Raw genomic sequence first — 14,479 nt, 5'->3', positions numbered from 1 at the left:
AGTTTCAAGTTTTTTGGAGGATAGGATGGGTAGAGAAAGGAACTGTAACATATGAATAAAAAAAAGATGTTAACTATTTAAAAACATAGATTTACTTAAGTAGAAAAATCCATAGTGATGAAAATTCTTTGAAAATATTTACTAATATTTACTAATGAAAATATTTACTAATATATAAATATTTATTTGTTTCAAGTGAAGTTAAGCACTTAATAAGCAATATAGGTCTGACATTTCATATTCATGCTTAGCAACTGTAAAACGGTTACTGTTTTCTTGCAGAGTGCACAATTGACTGAGATAATTAACAGTTTGATTGCCCCTCTCAACTTGTCCCCAACTTCATCACCTCTCTCCTCAAAATCCTGTGGTCATAGATGTCTGGCTAATGGCATTTCCAAGAGGTAGGTACCAGTGGGAAAGTTTTGCTTCTAAACTTGGCTTTGCTTATTTTATTTTATTTTGATTTTGTTTTGGTGTTTTAAATATTCTAGTTACTTTCTTCTTCCCTCTGAAAGACTGTTAGAATACAATCAGTAGGCCATGGATGCCGTGTTAGATTACATCAAATTTATGATTAAGGGAAAAATAAACCTGAGCCTGGGGGATGGTGAGAGACTTTCCAGAAAGGTTTGTGTTTCTACTGAAGAAAGGCAATGATACATTTGCTACAGAAGTACTTCCTTATTTATTCTACCTTTCATTTTGTACCTTTTGTGTTCTTAATCTCCATGATGCCCTTGCAATGCATTTTGTGATAGATATACCCTACATATAATTTGGACATCGAAGATTGTTAGGTATCACCCAGAAAGTCAGCTTTAGGTTTGACTCAATCATTTTGTAATCATAGCTTTCATAAGATAATTTTTTTCTGGATGTAATTAATAATTCCTACAATCATTAGCTATTTATATACGTTCCCTCAGCAAAAAGAAATGTGTGTGTGTGTGTATACACACACACACACACATGCACACACACTATGAATCCTAATCATTTTGGGGAACAGAATTTGTTCAATTTTATTTTGTTTACTTTTTACTTTTCCTTTTAAATATGCAGTTTTGAAGACATTCCAGTAGAATATCATTTTTTGTGTACATCATCTAATTTTCTTCAAATGAAATTGTAATGTGGACTTCTTCACTTTAATTATAGTAGAGAACTAAGTGTAGTTTGACATTGGAAAATAGTTATGTTGTAATTATGTAAATTACTACTAAACACTTTTTAATATAGCATAAAAGGAAAATTTATACTATAGTAACGTTATGTAAGTAGTTACCATATTCTTAATGAAATTGGTGGCTATAAACTAAGTCTTGATATAAAAATGCTGTTATTTGGTTTTTATTTCTTCTTGGTTATACTGAAAGTCTAATTTTTAATACTTTTGCAGTTTTATTTTTACTGTGTCATTTATTCTCTGTTCTATTATGGGAATAGTTCTTCTGTTATTTTTGCTTTATTTTTTGTTGACTATGTATATATCCCTTGAGTCACTGATGATTCATTTTGAAAGTAAAGATTCTTACATGTGGTACAGGACAACTATGATACCATCATTAATGAGACTATGTCCTCAATTTGGAAAGTCAAAATGGAGGTAAATCAAAGTTGAGCCACAAAATACCATCAATTTACTTGTATGAGCATTGGGACTAAATCCATTTTAGATAATATTTTGTTTGCTTAACCAAACATTATTACACATAAACTTAAATGTGCATATAATACACAGAGCACTTGATTCGCGTGATTATTTGCTGCCTGCCATATATTCAAAGTCCTAAGGATACAAAGATGAAGAAAGCAAGTCTCCATTTTTAAAGAATTTGCTATCTAGTTGGCATAACATATAACTATTAAAAATATGGAAACACATACAGTTGTTTGAATACATGGTTTTAATAATTGTCATCATTGAGAAAGAGAATTAATAAAAATCATAGATCCAAACAAAAAAAATGTATCATTGGCTGTGCTTACTAAATCATATTTTTTCATTCCCATCTACTAATAGTTTACTGGTGTTTGTTGAAATCAACTATTTATTGCCATCTTACCTACTGTCAATCAGTTATTCCTATGAACTATTTGGAAAGTTTGTTTTTTAAAATTTGTAACAAATAGGTTCTAAATCTGTGAACATTGTTTGAGAGATTTAAAAGCAGATAAAAATTTTGTTCTCTAAGTTTTTGAAGTGTACTGATATATAACTTTTAAAATTAGTGACATTATTTTTGGGAACAATGTATACATTTTCAAAATACTTCCTATATATAACATGGATTTCTTTCAAGAAGCGTATATTTTCTCATTTATTGTCAAACTATTATATTTCCCTTGAAGGACAGACTATATTTACTTTTTTTTTGATAATTCTAATGATGTGATTCAGCTACTTTTCATCAAAGAAAAGGTGAACACATTTAGGAAATTAGAGTTTTTGTTTAAATCTTATAATTTATCTTTAATTTTAATAACATTAAAAAATTTGTGTGTTACCAGATATACTATAATCTATAAATTTATTTATAAACTGCAACATAGTGCAGGTGAGAGAGTAATTTCACTGAATCAAAAGTAGAAAAATTTTTTTAAAATATTTTTACTGACCCATCTTTGCATGTATATGGTTTGTACATGGTGTGCAATCAGTGGCTTATGGTATCATCACATAGTTATGTATTTATCACCATGATCATTTTTTAGAATATTTGCATCACTCCTGAAAAAGAAATAAAAAGAAAAAACTGACCATCTCATGCCCTTTACCCTTCCCTCTCACTGACCACTAGTATTTCAATCTACCCAACTTATTTTACTGTTTTATTTATTTTTTATCTATATTTTTTACTCATCTGTCCATATACAGAATAAAAGGAGCATCAGACACATGATTTTCACGATCATAGTCACATTGTAAAAGTTATATCCTTATACAGTCTTCTTCAAGAATCAAGGCTACTGAAACATAGCTCAACAGTTTCAGGTACTTGCCTCCAGCCACAATACACCATAAACTAAAAAGGGATATCTATATAATGCATAAGAATAACCTCCAGAGTAACCTCTCAACTCTGAAACCTCTCAGCCACTGAAACTTTATTTTATCTCATTTCTCTCTTCCCCTTTTTGGTCAAGAAGTCTTTCTCAATCCCATGATGCTGGATCCTAGCTCATTCCAGGAGTTCTGCGCCACATTGCCAGGGAGCTTTACCCACCTTGGGATGTAAATCTCATGTCCCACGCAATGAGGGGAAGGGTAGTGAGTTCACCTGCTGAGTTGGCTTATAGAAAGGCACATCTGAGCAACAAAAGAGGTTCTCTGGGGGTGACCCTTAAGCATAACTTTAAGTAGGCTTAGTCTATCCTTTGCAGAAATAAGTTTCATAGGAGCAAACCTCAAGATCAAGCACTCAGCCTGTTGATTCAGTTGTCCCCACTGCTTGCAAGAATATGAGAAATTCTCCAAATAGGGAAGTGGACTATTTCCTCTTTTCTCCCCAGTCCCCCAGTGGACCTTTGCAAATAAAAAAGTAGAAAATTTTGAGGAGAATGTAGTCCATTGTATCAGATGCTCCAGAGAACTACTGAAAAGTACCTGTTGGTTTCTTAGTTAGGAGTTGAGACTTTAGCAAGAGCAGTTTGGTGGCATGGTGGAGAGAGAATCAGGAGTGTGTATATAATAAAGGAATTGGAGATGAAGTAGAAGACAGTCATGATTATACTTTCAAGGCATTGATTATAAAGGCTGTAATAAAATGAAGGTGTGAGCTTAAAGAAGCCATTTTTGTTTTTAAGATAGAAGAAATTTAAGCAATTTCATATATTGAAAGGAAGGAACTAGAGGTAGAAAAATGTAGAAAATTCCTCCAAACAAAGTTGTGCAGGACCTTAAATGTAAGAGAAATACATGTGTTCTTTGAGACTGTAATTAAAGAGGTTAATGTGGATACAGATGCAGTTTTTTATAAAGTGACTATAGCCAAACTAGGAGTGGGAAAGGGAGCCTCAGGAGTTGGTTGAAAGTTTGCAATAGACATTGACAGATTAGGCAGTGTCCAGGGGTGTTGAGGGCCTGGTTGAATGAAATTGGTCATCACACATTTGTCTTGGTACCAGTTTGAATGGTTACTTCTTTTCTCTTCCTTATGTTTATAAAACTAATTCAGAATTTTGAATTTTAAAATATTCTATTTGTTTATAAGATAAAAAATGCATTAGAGTGAAATTCTCTAAATTTAACAGATGATTTTACATTATGCATGCTTGAAAATTTTACCATAAATTTTGAAAATTGCAGAAAAAAATTTGTATTTTTATGTGAAATTACATTTTGATGTAATTATGTCTGTTTTGAAGCAACATGGAATTTATCTACTATTTATTAGCCTTTTGGCCCTGAGAGTAAAATGCCAAGTGAGGCCTGGTTTTATTTCTTCTATCTCTTATTTTTAAATATTGTTTTTTTTTCCCTCACAAAGTTTTATGTGAAGAAAACATCTTTTGGATTCCAAGGTTTTCAAGGGTAGGGGCTTAGTCTAATTGTATTCAAAGTTGACACTTAACCACAAGGCACTTTCAGATAATGTGCATAACAATGCTATTAATATTTTATGTATTTAATAAATGTAAAGATAAGATAATTCATCAGTTGAAAAATAATATTATTTTGAAAATGAGAAATTAGTGAATATTGTTAATAATGTTGTCCATCGAAAAGCCAAGAGAAAGCAAGAATCCAGAAAGGTAAGCCAACACAGGAATCTGTTTTTGTCTGAGGCAGAAATTAGACAAAATTAAGTTGAGGTTCTGATAGCTTTGTAGGAAGGATAGAGAAAGAAATATCAAGCTTCGTATGAAGGAGGGAAAAAGAAGTATCAACACCAAATCTGGGAAAATCAAGCTGCACTTTTAATAGTTTGTGGGATGAGAGGAAGAGAAATCAAAGCACAGGGCCTTGATCATGGTAGGAAGATAAAATGAAATCCTCCTCATAGTTAGTTTCACCCCTCTCCAGGGACTAGGCTCATGGAAAGGTTAAATCAGAAGTAAAAACACCTTACCATTAGGGACCCATGGGGAGAGATGCCCTGGGGCTGAACAGAGTGGAGGGCAAAGATCATATCTATACTGTATTTTTTTTTTTTTTTTTTTTTTTTTTTTAAAGAGAAAGGGAGGAAGGGAAGGAAAGACAGAGAGAAGGAAGGAAGGATGGAAGGAAGGAAGGGAGGAAGAAAGGGAAACATCTTTAAACATTTTCTTGTTTTATTATATTTTGTTTGTTTGTTTGTTTTTTACATGGGCTGGGGCCGGGAATCGAACCGGGGTCCTCCGGCATAGCAGGCAAGCACTCTTGCCCGCTGAGCCACCGCGGCCCGCCCTATACTGTATTTTTAATTGTGCTGTCCCTATGAACTGAGAAGTATTCTTATATTTAATTGTGAATTTTGAGGTACTTAATCAGCTGAAATTATAAATTAACATAAATGCCAGACGTATTACTAGCAGTACAATAATGGGAAGTTGCACAATGATTGTAAATCTAGGCAAAAGGTATATTAAAAAGAAACAGAAAATTTGGTAATTTACTATGCTAAATGGACATATATTTGCCTTAAATATTCTTAATAATCATTATGGTACCTAAATATTTATATTCTCTCTGTTTCAATAAATTTATAAGTTCTTAACTTATATTTGACAATCATGCATTCTCCACTCTAACCCAACTTCTGCAACCATGCTCCATATCATCTTAAAGAATCTGTTAAAACGTTGAGTATGCCACTCAACAGATCATTGACCAAGAATTCAAATGTACATGTCTTGCAGGAAGTACACCTCATACTGGGAGACAGTATATAGTTTGTGAGGCTAAGTAAATGAAATGGTATATGTAAATTTATGATACTACTTGGCTTATAAGGAAAAACTATAATGATTGTAGCCCTTGATATTTTTATGTAAGAACCTCATGTATATTAACATTTTTAGATAGTTTGTTATTTCTTTCATATCTCACACAGTAGACTAAACATTGATCTAGAATTATTCTTACTCTTTAAAAAAGTGCTTCCAAGGGACCCAAGTTAATATAAAGGTTTGACGGCATAATAGGTATCTCATTGTACATGCTCTTACTGACCCCCTAATGGGCCAGCTACTACTCAAGACATTCGTCAGATAGGTACTTGGAGTCACTGAAGCAGCATGTGTATTTCCATTATCTTCTGGAAAAATATACAGATGCTATACTGCTTTTGATTCATCTAGTTTGTATTGGACCCTATAATTAAATAAGGCACTTGAAAATTCAAGGTAAACATACTGTTGAGCTTTATTTTCATATTATACAAAATATTCCTTCTTAAAAGACCATCTTGAAACATTGAATCTCTCTTCTCATACCTTCTCCCAAAAAGGGTTTTAATTTTGTTTATTCTTAATTAAAGTGTTTTTATAATTTATCAGCTTTTGGTTAATTTGTGGTTCTGAGAGAATACAAGTTTTCTGTATTCTTTTTGTTCTACAGGTATGTTAGACATTTTATGACCTTGGGCAAGTCAGTTGATTTCTTTATATCTCACTTGCTTATCTTAAATTTAAAGGGACACGATACTTTCTAAAGTCTTTTCTAGTACTAATATTCTTTGATTATGAAATGTTTGCTTTGAGGAATTTTATATTTTTGACATGAACAAAAAAAATTTATGGAATTTATTAATATTAATGTGAAAAATAAAATGTTAAGGTTATAGCGTAAAGTATGTATCCTTTTTTGCAAGGTCATTTTCATACTATGCATTGTATATAATAATTTTATGTTAGTTTAAGTGAAAATTAGGGAATAGTGAACAATTACTTTACTTAACATGTCTTAGTAACTTTAAAGCATACCCTAGAAATTATTACAGAAAGAGGTGCCCAAGACAGTAAGAGGAATGACAATATCACTTAAGTGCCAAAATTTTTTCAGATAAAACATTTTGGGAAGAATTCTTTAAGTATAATTTAATTACACATTATCTTTCTTAAATAATACTGAACTTAATTCAATTTTTCTTTGATAATGCAGGCTAATCACCATGACTGCATCCTCAGGGGCTATCAAAATTAATGACAGTATATCTCTAAACGAATTCTCTTAATAATCAGCTGGAACTTACTGGATGCCTTCAGTTGTGCCAGTCACTGGTCTGGGTACCTGGAATATGTTAAACAAAAACTGTCTTCTGGTACAGAGAATCTAGTTGGGAAAAATAGATAACTAAATAATCACAACAATAAATGTCTAATTTTAAACCCTGATCAAGTGCTCTGAAGAAAACTTCCATTGTTAAGAATATCACTTTGGAATCAGATTGGAGTTTAGTCTCAGCACCACAGTTTGGTATCATTGTCATCTTAGGCAACTCTCTAAATCACTAAATTACTTCGATGAGAAGAGTCAGACCTCATAGAGCTTTTGTGAGGATCAAATGAGATAGCAAATATGAAATTACTTTACTTTATTATCTGTCTTCCTGGACTAGAATGTAAACCGCCTGAGAGCAGGAATTTCTTGTCTATTTATTAATTGCTATTTTCCTAGAACCTAAATTAGTGAAAGTCACATCATAATCATGAATATTTGTTGGATGGATGAAATCTGTTCACACTTTCTTGCAGGTAATCCACATTCCATAAGAAAAAATACTTTATACTTTTTCTCTCCCCCATAGTTAGATAATTATTCTAGTTGCTATCATGTATATTTCCTGATAATCTCTTACTGTCATGGATGCCTCCTGCAGTTGTGCTTTGCTTCATCTAATTTGAGTCTGTGCTAGAAAATCAAATAACCAAGGTGGTAGAACTATTCATACTATAACAAGAGACTTTCTAGAGTAAGAGACAAGGCCTCTTTTATGAGTAATAGGAGTGAGCTTTCATGCATGGACTTACTGAGACCTGTTTTGATTGTTTAAAAGGTCTTTTTTCTTCCTTTTGTGATTTCAGCAGTATTTTGTATAATTGAGGTTGCCAGATAAGTAACCTTGTAAGTGAACTGTTACAATTCTTCTAATAAAGCTTACTTATTCTAGCCTTTTGTCACATTATATAATAATTTTTGTATATAATTAGATTGTAAGAAATTAAGAATTTTAATTCTTTATAGTTTGGCAATTGATTCTTATTAATTTTAATGGAAAAATATAGAACTTATTGTTTGATATAAATTTTTTTAAAGTACTTAAGTTCACTTTTATAGTGTCCTAAATGATTTGTTCTTAAAATGTCTTTAAAGTAAATTCACCCAGTTGTTGCTTTCCAGGGCAACATGTTTGTGCACTTGTTATTCATTAATTCCTACCCTCTATCACTTATTAATTAGGTGGTATCCTTCAGAAAAGTTTCAGAGTTGCTTTTAACATTATTTATCTTGGCAGTAGGGCCTAAGATGAGTCACCAGGAACTGACTAACTGGGAACATAAAGGCTTCAAACAAATGAAGCATTATATTTTATTATCATGGAGATAGTTATTGGTTTTTAAATCTCATACTCTAAAATGAAGTTAAAAACTTATAAATGGCTTCTTGATTACCCCAGGAAGTAATGTCTCTGAGAAAGTGAATTTCTGTTTGGAAAAATACCTAGATTTTTGTTGTTATTATTGTTTCTTTTTGCTTTAATGGATCCTAGAATATGATACGAAATTAAATTCTGAGTCATTGCTATACTATTTATTTCCAGTACTGGTAATTATCTTGCATGAAATACAGCTAGTCATTCAAATTGGGTATCATAATTGGAAAGTTTCAGATAAACTGGCAAACTGATCAGATCTAATTTTTTCAACTCATAACATATTCAGTCATCACTTCTCAACTATGAGAAAAAAATTGTTTGTTGGTAGCATATCCCAGCCCAAAGTTATCAACATAATTCTGAATTTCCCTGAATGACATTAATAATCATATTATTTAGATGTACAAGGTCAACAGGGAAATAAAACTTCCCCTGCCATGTTTTTAAAGTAATACCTAAGAATTATTTTATTTTGCAAGAAGCTTCTTTTCCCCCTTTTAAATCTAGTAACGTAAGTCTAAAACATAATGCTATAGGGGGATTTTCAATGATTGTGGTACAACTACTGTATGAAATATGATATAACTATTAAAAATTGTGGGTAAGAAAATATATAATCATATGGGGACATGCTTTTGTGGAATGTTAAGTGGAAAATCTGTATGCCAAAATCAATTTGTAATATAATTTCATAGAAAAAAGATGGATATAAATCAAAATTTTAATGCAATTATAATTGTGTTTAGATATGATGGGATTGTGAAAAGTATTTTAGTTTTTTTCTTTTAATGTTTTATATTTCCAGATTTTCTTTCAATTGAAAAATGGTAATTTCCAGAGAAAGCTCCTTCAAGCTGTTTCCTATGTCAAAGAAATAGTTTAGAGACTATATTTTAAAATCTGAACTATATTTCCCAAACTATAGTTCATATAGAAATGTTTAATAAACCTTGTGTCTTAATTCTCAGGCAGAAAAACATGGCCATCATATTGGCTTCCTATGCTCTTTGCTTTTATGCTTTAAAAATCCAACTTCAAGGAAAGATCTGAAATAGGGATTAAAATCAGGCAAGTCAGGATTCTTTGGAGTGTATGTTTCTGAGTGTGGGTTTTGTGTATGTGTGTGTATGAGAAACTGGGGGGCTATCATAGTTCCTCTAGTATGAATGCACATTTTAATTGTCTTCTCCAGTGCTGATTTCTACTTTTCCTTATATGTGCTTACTATGAGAATAGCATTAACGTAGCAGGAAGTGTTGAAAACACCTATGTTGAATACTTAGTTATGCTATTGCTTGAGCTTAATTTCCTTGATTAGATAATGTATTTTAATTGCCATCATGGGCAGTTTGAAGAGAAAAAGGCTGAGCTTTATTCATTGTGCCATGTACTGACCCTCTCTGTCCGTATAACCTACCTCTTCGGTTGGTCGTGGTCTTTGTACACAAATGTAGCTTTCTATTATGACCTTCTTACCCTGAGTAATTCATGTTTTTTAAGGATATCGTGGATATGGATCATCTTGATTTCTTTGAGTGAGGGTGAACCCTGAGTGTGGATTATGCATTTTAAGATTCCAAAATTCCAAGAGCATATTTACCACATTGTTAAGTAGCAGTGTTTTCCAAAGCAGTCATCCGCTGTGTTATAGTGTTTGTAACTGGAAATGCATCCTTATGGTTTATCTGCATTATGGGTAAGCAAGGAGAATAGAATATGTAACTCTATCTCAATAATAGTTTTTTGTTTTGTTTTGTTTTTGCCAAGTCATTCAAATTAAGAAAACTGCAAATTGCCTACTTAATGTCCTGTCTTATCCTTCTCATTTGTTTTTTTCCCATCTTGCTGAGCTTTCTTCTGTTGGAATTTATCTTCGTGAATGAAGCAAACCTGCCTAGTAGACAGATGTAATCCAATGAATTTCATAGCATGCTCATCTAAAACAGTTTCTTTTTTTTTTTTAATTTAAAAAAAAGTTTAGCCATCATGAGAAACAGTATGCATAAATGCAACAACCTGTATTTATGTTTTCCAAAAAACTTGGCAAGTTTTAAGTTAGTGAATACATACTTATATAGAGAGTGTGATTTAGAGGGGTATAAAAATACTAGGAAAAAACATTTTGATGGATTGTCTTTTACACTGTTAAACAGATAAAAGTAACTTCATGAAGCTTTTTTTAATACTTTTATAATTCTAGCATCCTAAATTTATAACGAGGCTCAAAAGTTTCTTATTTATTAACAAGTATTTGAGTGGAACATTAGATGGTCACAATTGGTCTCAAGCAAAAGGCAATTAAATATGTGAATAATTTACCATGAAAAATTTTAAACTACCTTTCATTGGGTTTATAAACAAAATATATTGAAATCAAATGATTCTTCCTCCCTTCCACCATCACCACCAAGGTGACACCAAGAATTTAGCTAATATATATATATATATATATATACCATAATCCTTTATCCTTATATTGTTTTAGTCATCAATTATGATGTAAGTATGTAATATTTACAGAACATTGATCTTGGTAGTGATTTATAATAAGATGTCAGGTAAAAAATTTCATTAACTCATACTTCTGGACCTTTGGTTTCTGTAATAATCAGAACATAAAGATAATTGTTTAAAAAAATTGCTTAAAGTTTTCTAGTTGTGTTCTCTAAAAGCAAATTGAATGCTTTTTCTTGTCATCCATAAATATCTTTACTGCTAAGATTTCTAGGATTGTAATGGAGAAAATCCATGATTTCAGAAATTCATTAAATAGTGTTAATAAAATGTGAACTCAAACTTTCTGATTATTTTCTTAGATAATGCTCTTTTTTTGCACTTTTTAAGGATTATAAGAAATTTCTTAGACTTGAGTCTCTTGTCTTGCTCTTTTATAAATCAAAGCATCTTATAGACCTCATGTGCTTGTTACTATTATAAACTTGGAATCAAGTGATAGGTCATCCCATCTTATTATCAAAGACTAAATTTTATAAATTAGAGAGTCAGAGATTTAGAATGGGACTCAAGGCATTGCAAATCTGTATCTGTTTTTCTAAATGTTCCCTTTGTAGCCTCCTGTAATTCTTTTTGGCGTTTAAGCTTAAAAGTTCAACATTTACTCATTCACCAATGAATTCCCCAAACTAATTATTTAGGCTTAATATGTATTATACATGTACAATATTAAACACTGAGCTGGAATGATAGAAGTGAAAACGTATATGTGTATATTTCTCCATTCATTCGGTAAATATGTATTAATCATCTGTTATATGCCAAGCACAATATCAGGAGCTTCTGATACAGAGTAAACAAAATAGACACAGTCTCTGTAGTACTTAGAGTTTAGAAATGGAGAAAGACATTAACCAAATAATCATGCAAATGTAAAATAATCTCTAAGAGAAATACAGTGAAGGAAGGGTAAGCTGCTCTATGGGAGCTTATGCGGGGGGTTACCTAGTCTTTGGAAGGAGACTATGTAGGAGCTCTCCAGAGGAACTGACTTTTTTTTTTTTTTAATCCAGTTTTATTGAGATATGTTCACACACCACACAAACCATCAGAAGTATACAATCAATGGCTCACAGTATCATCACACAGTTGTGCATACAACCCCATGATCAATTTTAGAACATTTTTATTACTCCAGAAAAGAAATAAAAAGAAAAAAGAAAACCCAAATCTTCCCATATCCTTACCTGCCCCCCTCAACTTATTATTGACCTATAGGATTGATGTAATATATTTTTTACTGTTGATGAAAGAGTATTAAAATATTACTATTAACTGTAGTCCATACTTTGCAATAGGTACATTTTTTCACATTACCCCTCTATTATTAGCTCCTTGTAATAACAAGTGTCGTCCCTTTATTCTAGTTCATGAAAGAACTTCTTTATATTTGTACAGTTAATCATACCTTGTCCACTGTCAGATTCACTTTGTTACACATGTTTTAACCTCCAACTTGCCTTCTGGTGACATACATGACAAAACTTCCACTTTCCACTGTATTCTCACACCATCAGCACTGTTAATTATTCTCCCAATAATGTGCTACCGTCACCTCTGTTTATTTCCAAACATTTAAGAGGCTCTGACTTTTGAACTGAGAGATGAATGAGGAATGGAAATTATATAGGTGAAGGAGGATATGAGAAGATCCCAGGAAGTGGAGATAATATGTGTAGGCCTTTAAAGGTAGGGAGTGGGAGTTATTTGCAATGAAAGAAGACAAGTGTGGCTAGAGCACAGAGAACGAGGTAGGGGAGAATATGATACAAGATAAGGCCAGAGAGCTATGCAGAGACTAAGCGCAGGGCCTTTTTAAGGCCTTTTGTCTTTTTTCTCAAAAGCTATGGGAAGCCTTTGAAAGATTTTAAGCAGTTTTATGGTAGGGCAAAAAGAGTCCAACATGATCAGATTTGTGTTTCCAAAAGACTGGTATAAAAGGAAGTAGAGGGGGGAAAGGCATGAAGGGAGACCAGTTATAACTGTTAGAGTACTCTTTGTCCAGAATAGCTAGGATTAGGGAGATGGCAGTAGAAGTGCAGAAAGAGGTAAGCTAAAAAATCACTTTTCAATCTCCTCCTCCCCCTCAATTATTTAATTTTTTTTCAAGCCAAATTTAGACTAGATGCCTATAATATAAAGGATCTTGTCTATTCTTTGGGAGATTTTAAATTGTTTTTTATGTTTCCTGCTAGAAATATAAAAAAAGGTAATTTACTGCCTCACCTGGTAGTATCCCACTTATAAACTTGCTATTTTGAAAGTCTAATGATAATTATAGGTAATTGTTTTTGTTAATTATAATTTGACAATACGTGACAATTGCCATTTGCAACCTCAGGTTTGGCAGGTTTCCTAAGTATAACTAAAGCTAAATGGGAGTACTTTTCAGTCTCATCACTTATTGAAAGACCGTTTCTTTCTTGGGCCTTCTCTTCCTTCTCCTATTATTATGATTTTTAAAAATAAGAATGTCATGTGATAATGGTGTCATATTGATTTATCCATGAGATCTTTGTCTCAAATTTCTGTTTTAGTTAATTACCTGGATATTTTATTATCACCGACCTACTGAGGAAAAAACCTTAGGTTACAGAGTCAGTGACCAGGGTTGTATTGTCTTACTCAAATTTTTCTCTGTTCAGTTGTTCAACACGATTCATTGATTAACCCACTCTCCTTAGCGTGAGTAGTTAAAAAACTGTAAATAGGGCAGGCCGCGGTGGCTCAGCAGGCAAGAACACTTGCCTGCCATGCCAGAGGACCCGGGTTCAATTCCCAGTGCCTGCCCATGTAAAAAAAATGACTGTAAATAAATGAATGAATTCATTACTAATAAATTAGTAGTTTACAATGGCCATTTACAACCACATGCATTGATTGTCTAGTAAAGTAGTTTATGTACTGTACTAAGTAAACCTAGCTATGAATGATGCAGTTTTGCACATTGAAAAGTTGTAAAAGGAGACATCTTTCAATTTCAATCAATTCCCCCACTTATCTGAGAAGCCTAAATTTTGATGATTTTTTGCAAGAATCTCTTGGTTAGAAAGTGTTAGTGTTACATAGAAGTCATCCGAGGATGAAGTGCCTACGGGTAGGAACATACTTAAAGAAAAAGAATAAAGCTTAACTTTTTTCCTAAAATAATATGCCAACCCCCTTAGAAACCTGGAAAATATACAAAACATTTAGTGATACAAATGACAAACTTTCCATTTATCTTTAAATCAACCTTATCAGCCTCTCTCTAGTTCATAAATTGTGTCTTTTCATTCAAAAAGGAAGTGATGGCTCACCTTCTTTCCGTATAGACCTCCTGGGGGATAGGTAGGAACTAAGGGCTCTTAAACAACTAGAGTGGTATCAGAGCAAAGTCTCTT

At 32.4% G+C, this 14,479-nt stretch overlaps 1 protein-coding gene across 6 annotated transcripts in view; it reads left to right on the top strand.

Annotated features, from left to right (window-relative positions):
• The window catches only part of KANSL1L (KAT8 regulatory NSL complex subunit 1 like), a 169,914-nt gene that overhangs the window by 94,229 nt on the left and 61,206 nt on the right, over positions 1–14,479 (top strand). For all 6 annotated transcript variants that reach the window (XM_077154961.1, XM_077154962.1, XM_077154957.1 and 3 more), the window contains one exon: positions 283–404. In XM_077154961.1, the coding sequence (XP_077011076.1) occupies positions 283–404 (122 nt within the window). The remainder of the gene's footprint in view (positions 1–282; positions 405–14,479) is intronic.

This window comes from Tamandua tetradactyla, chromosome 3 (genome assembly GCF_023851605.1).
Source record: "Tamandua tetradactyla isolate mTamTet1 chromosome 3, mTamTet1.pri, whole genome shotgun sequence".
Classification (NCBI taxonomy): Eukaryota; Metazoa; Chordata; class Mammalia; order Pilosa; family Myrmecophagidae; genus Tamandua; species Tamandua tetradactyla.
Note: the sequence above shows the minus strand (reverse complement) of the source record. Positions and strands in the feature narration are given on the sequence as shown.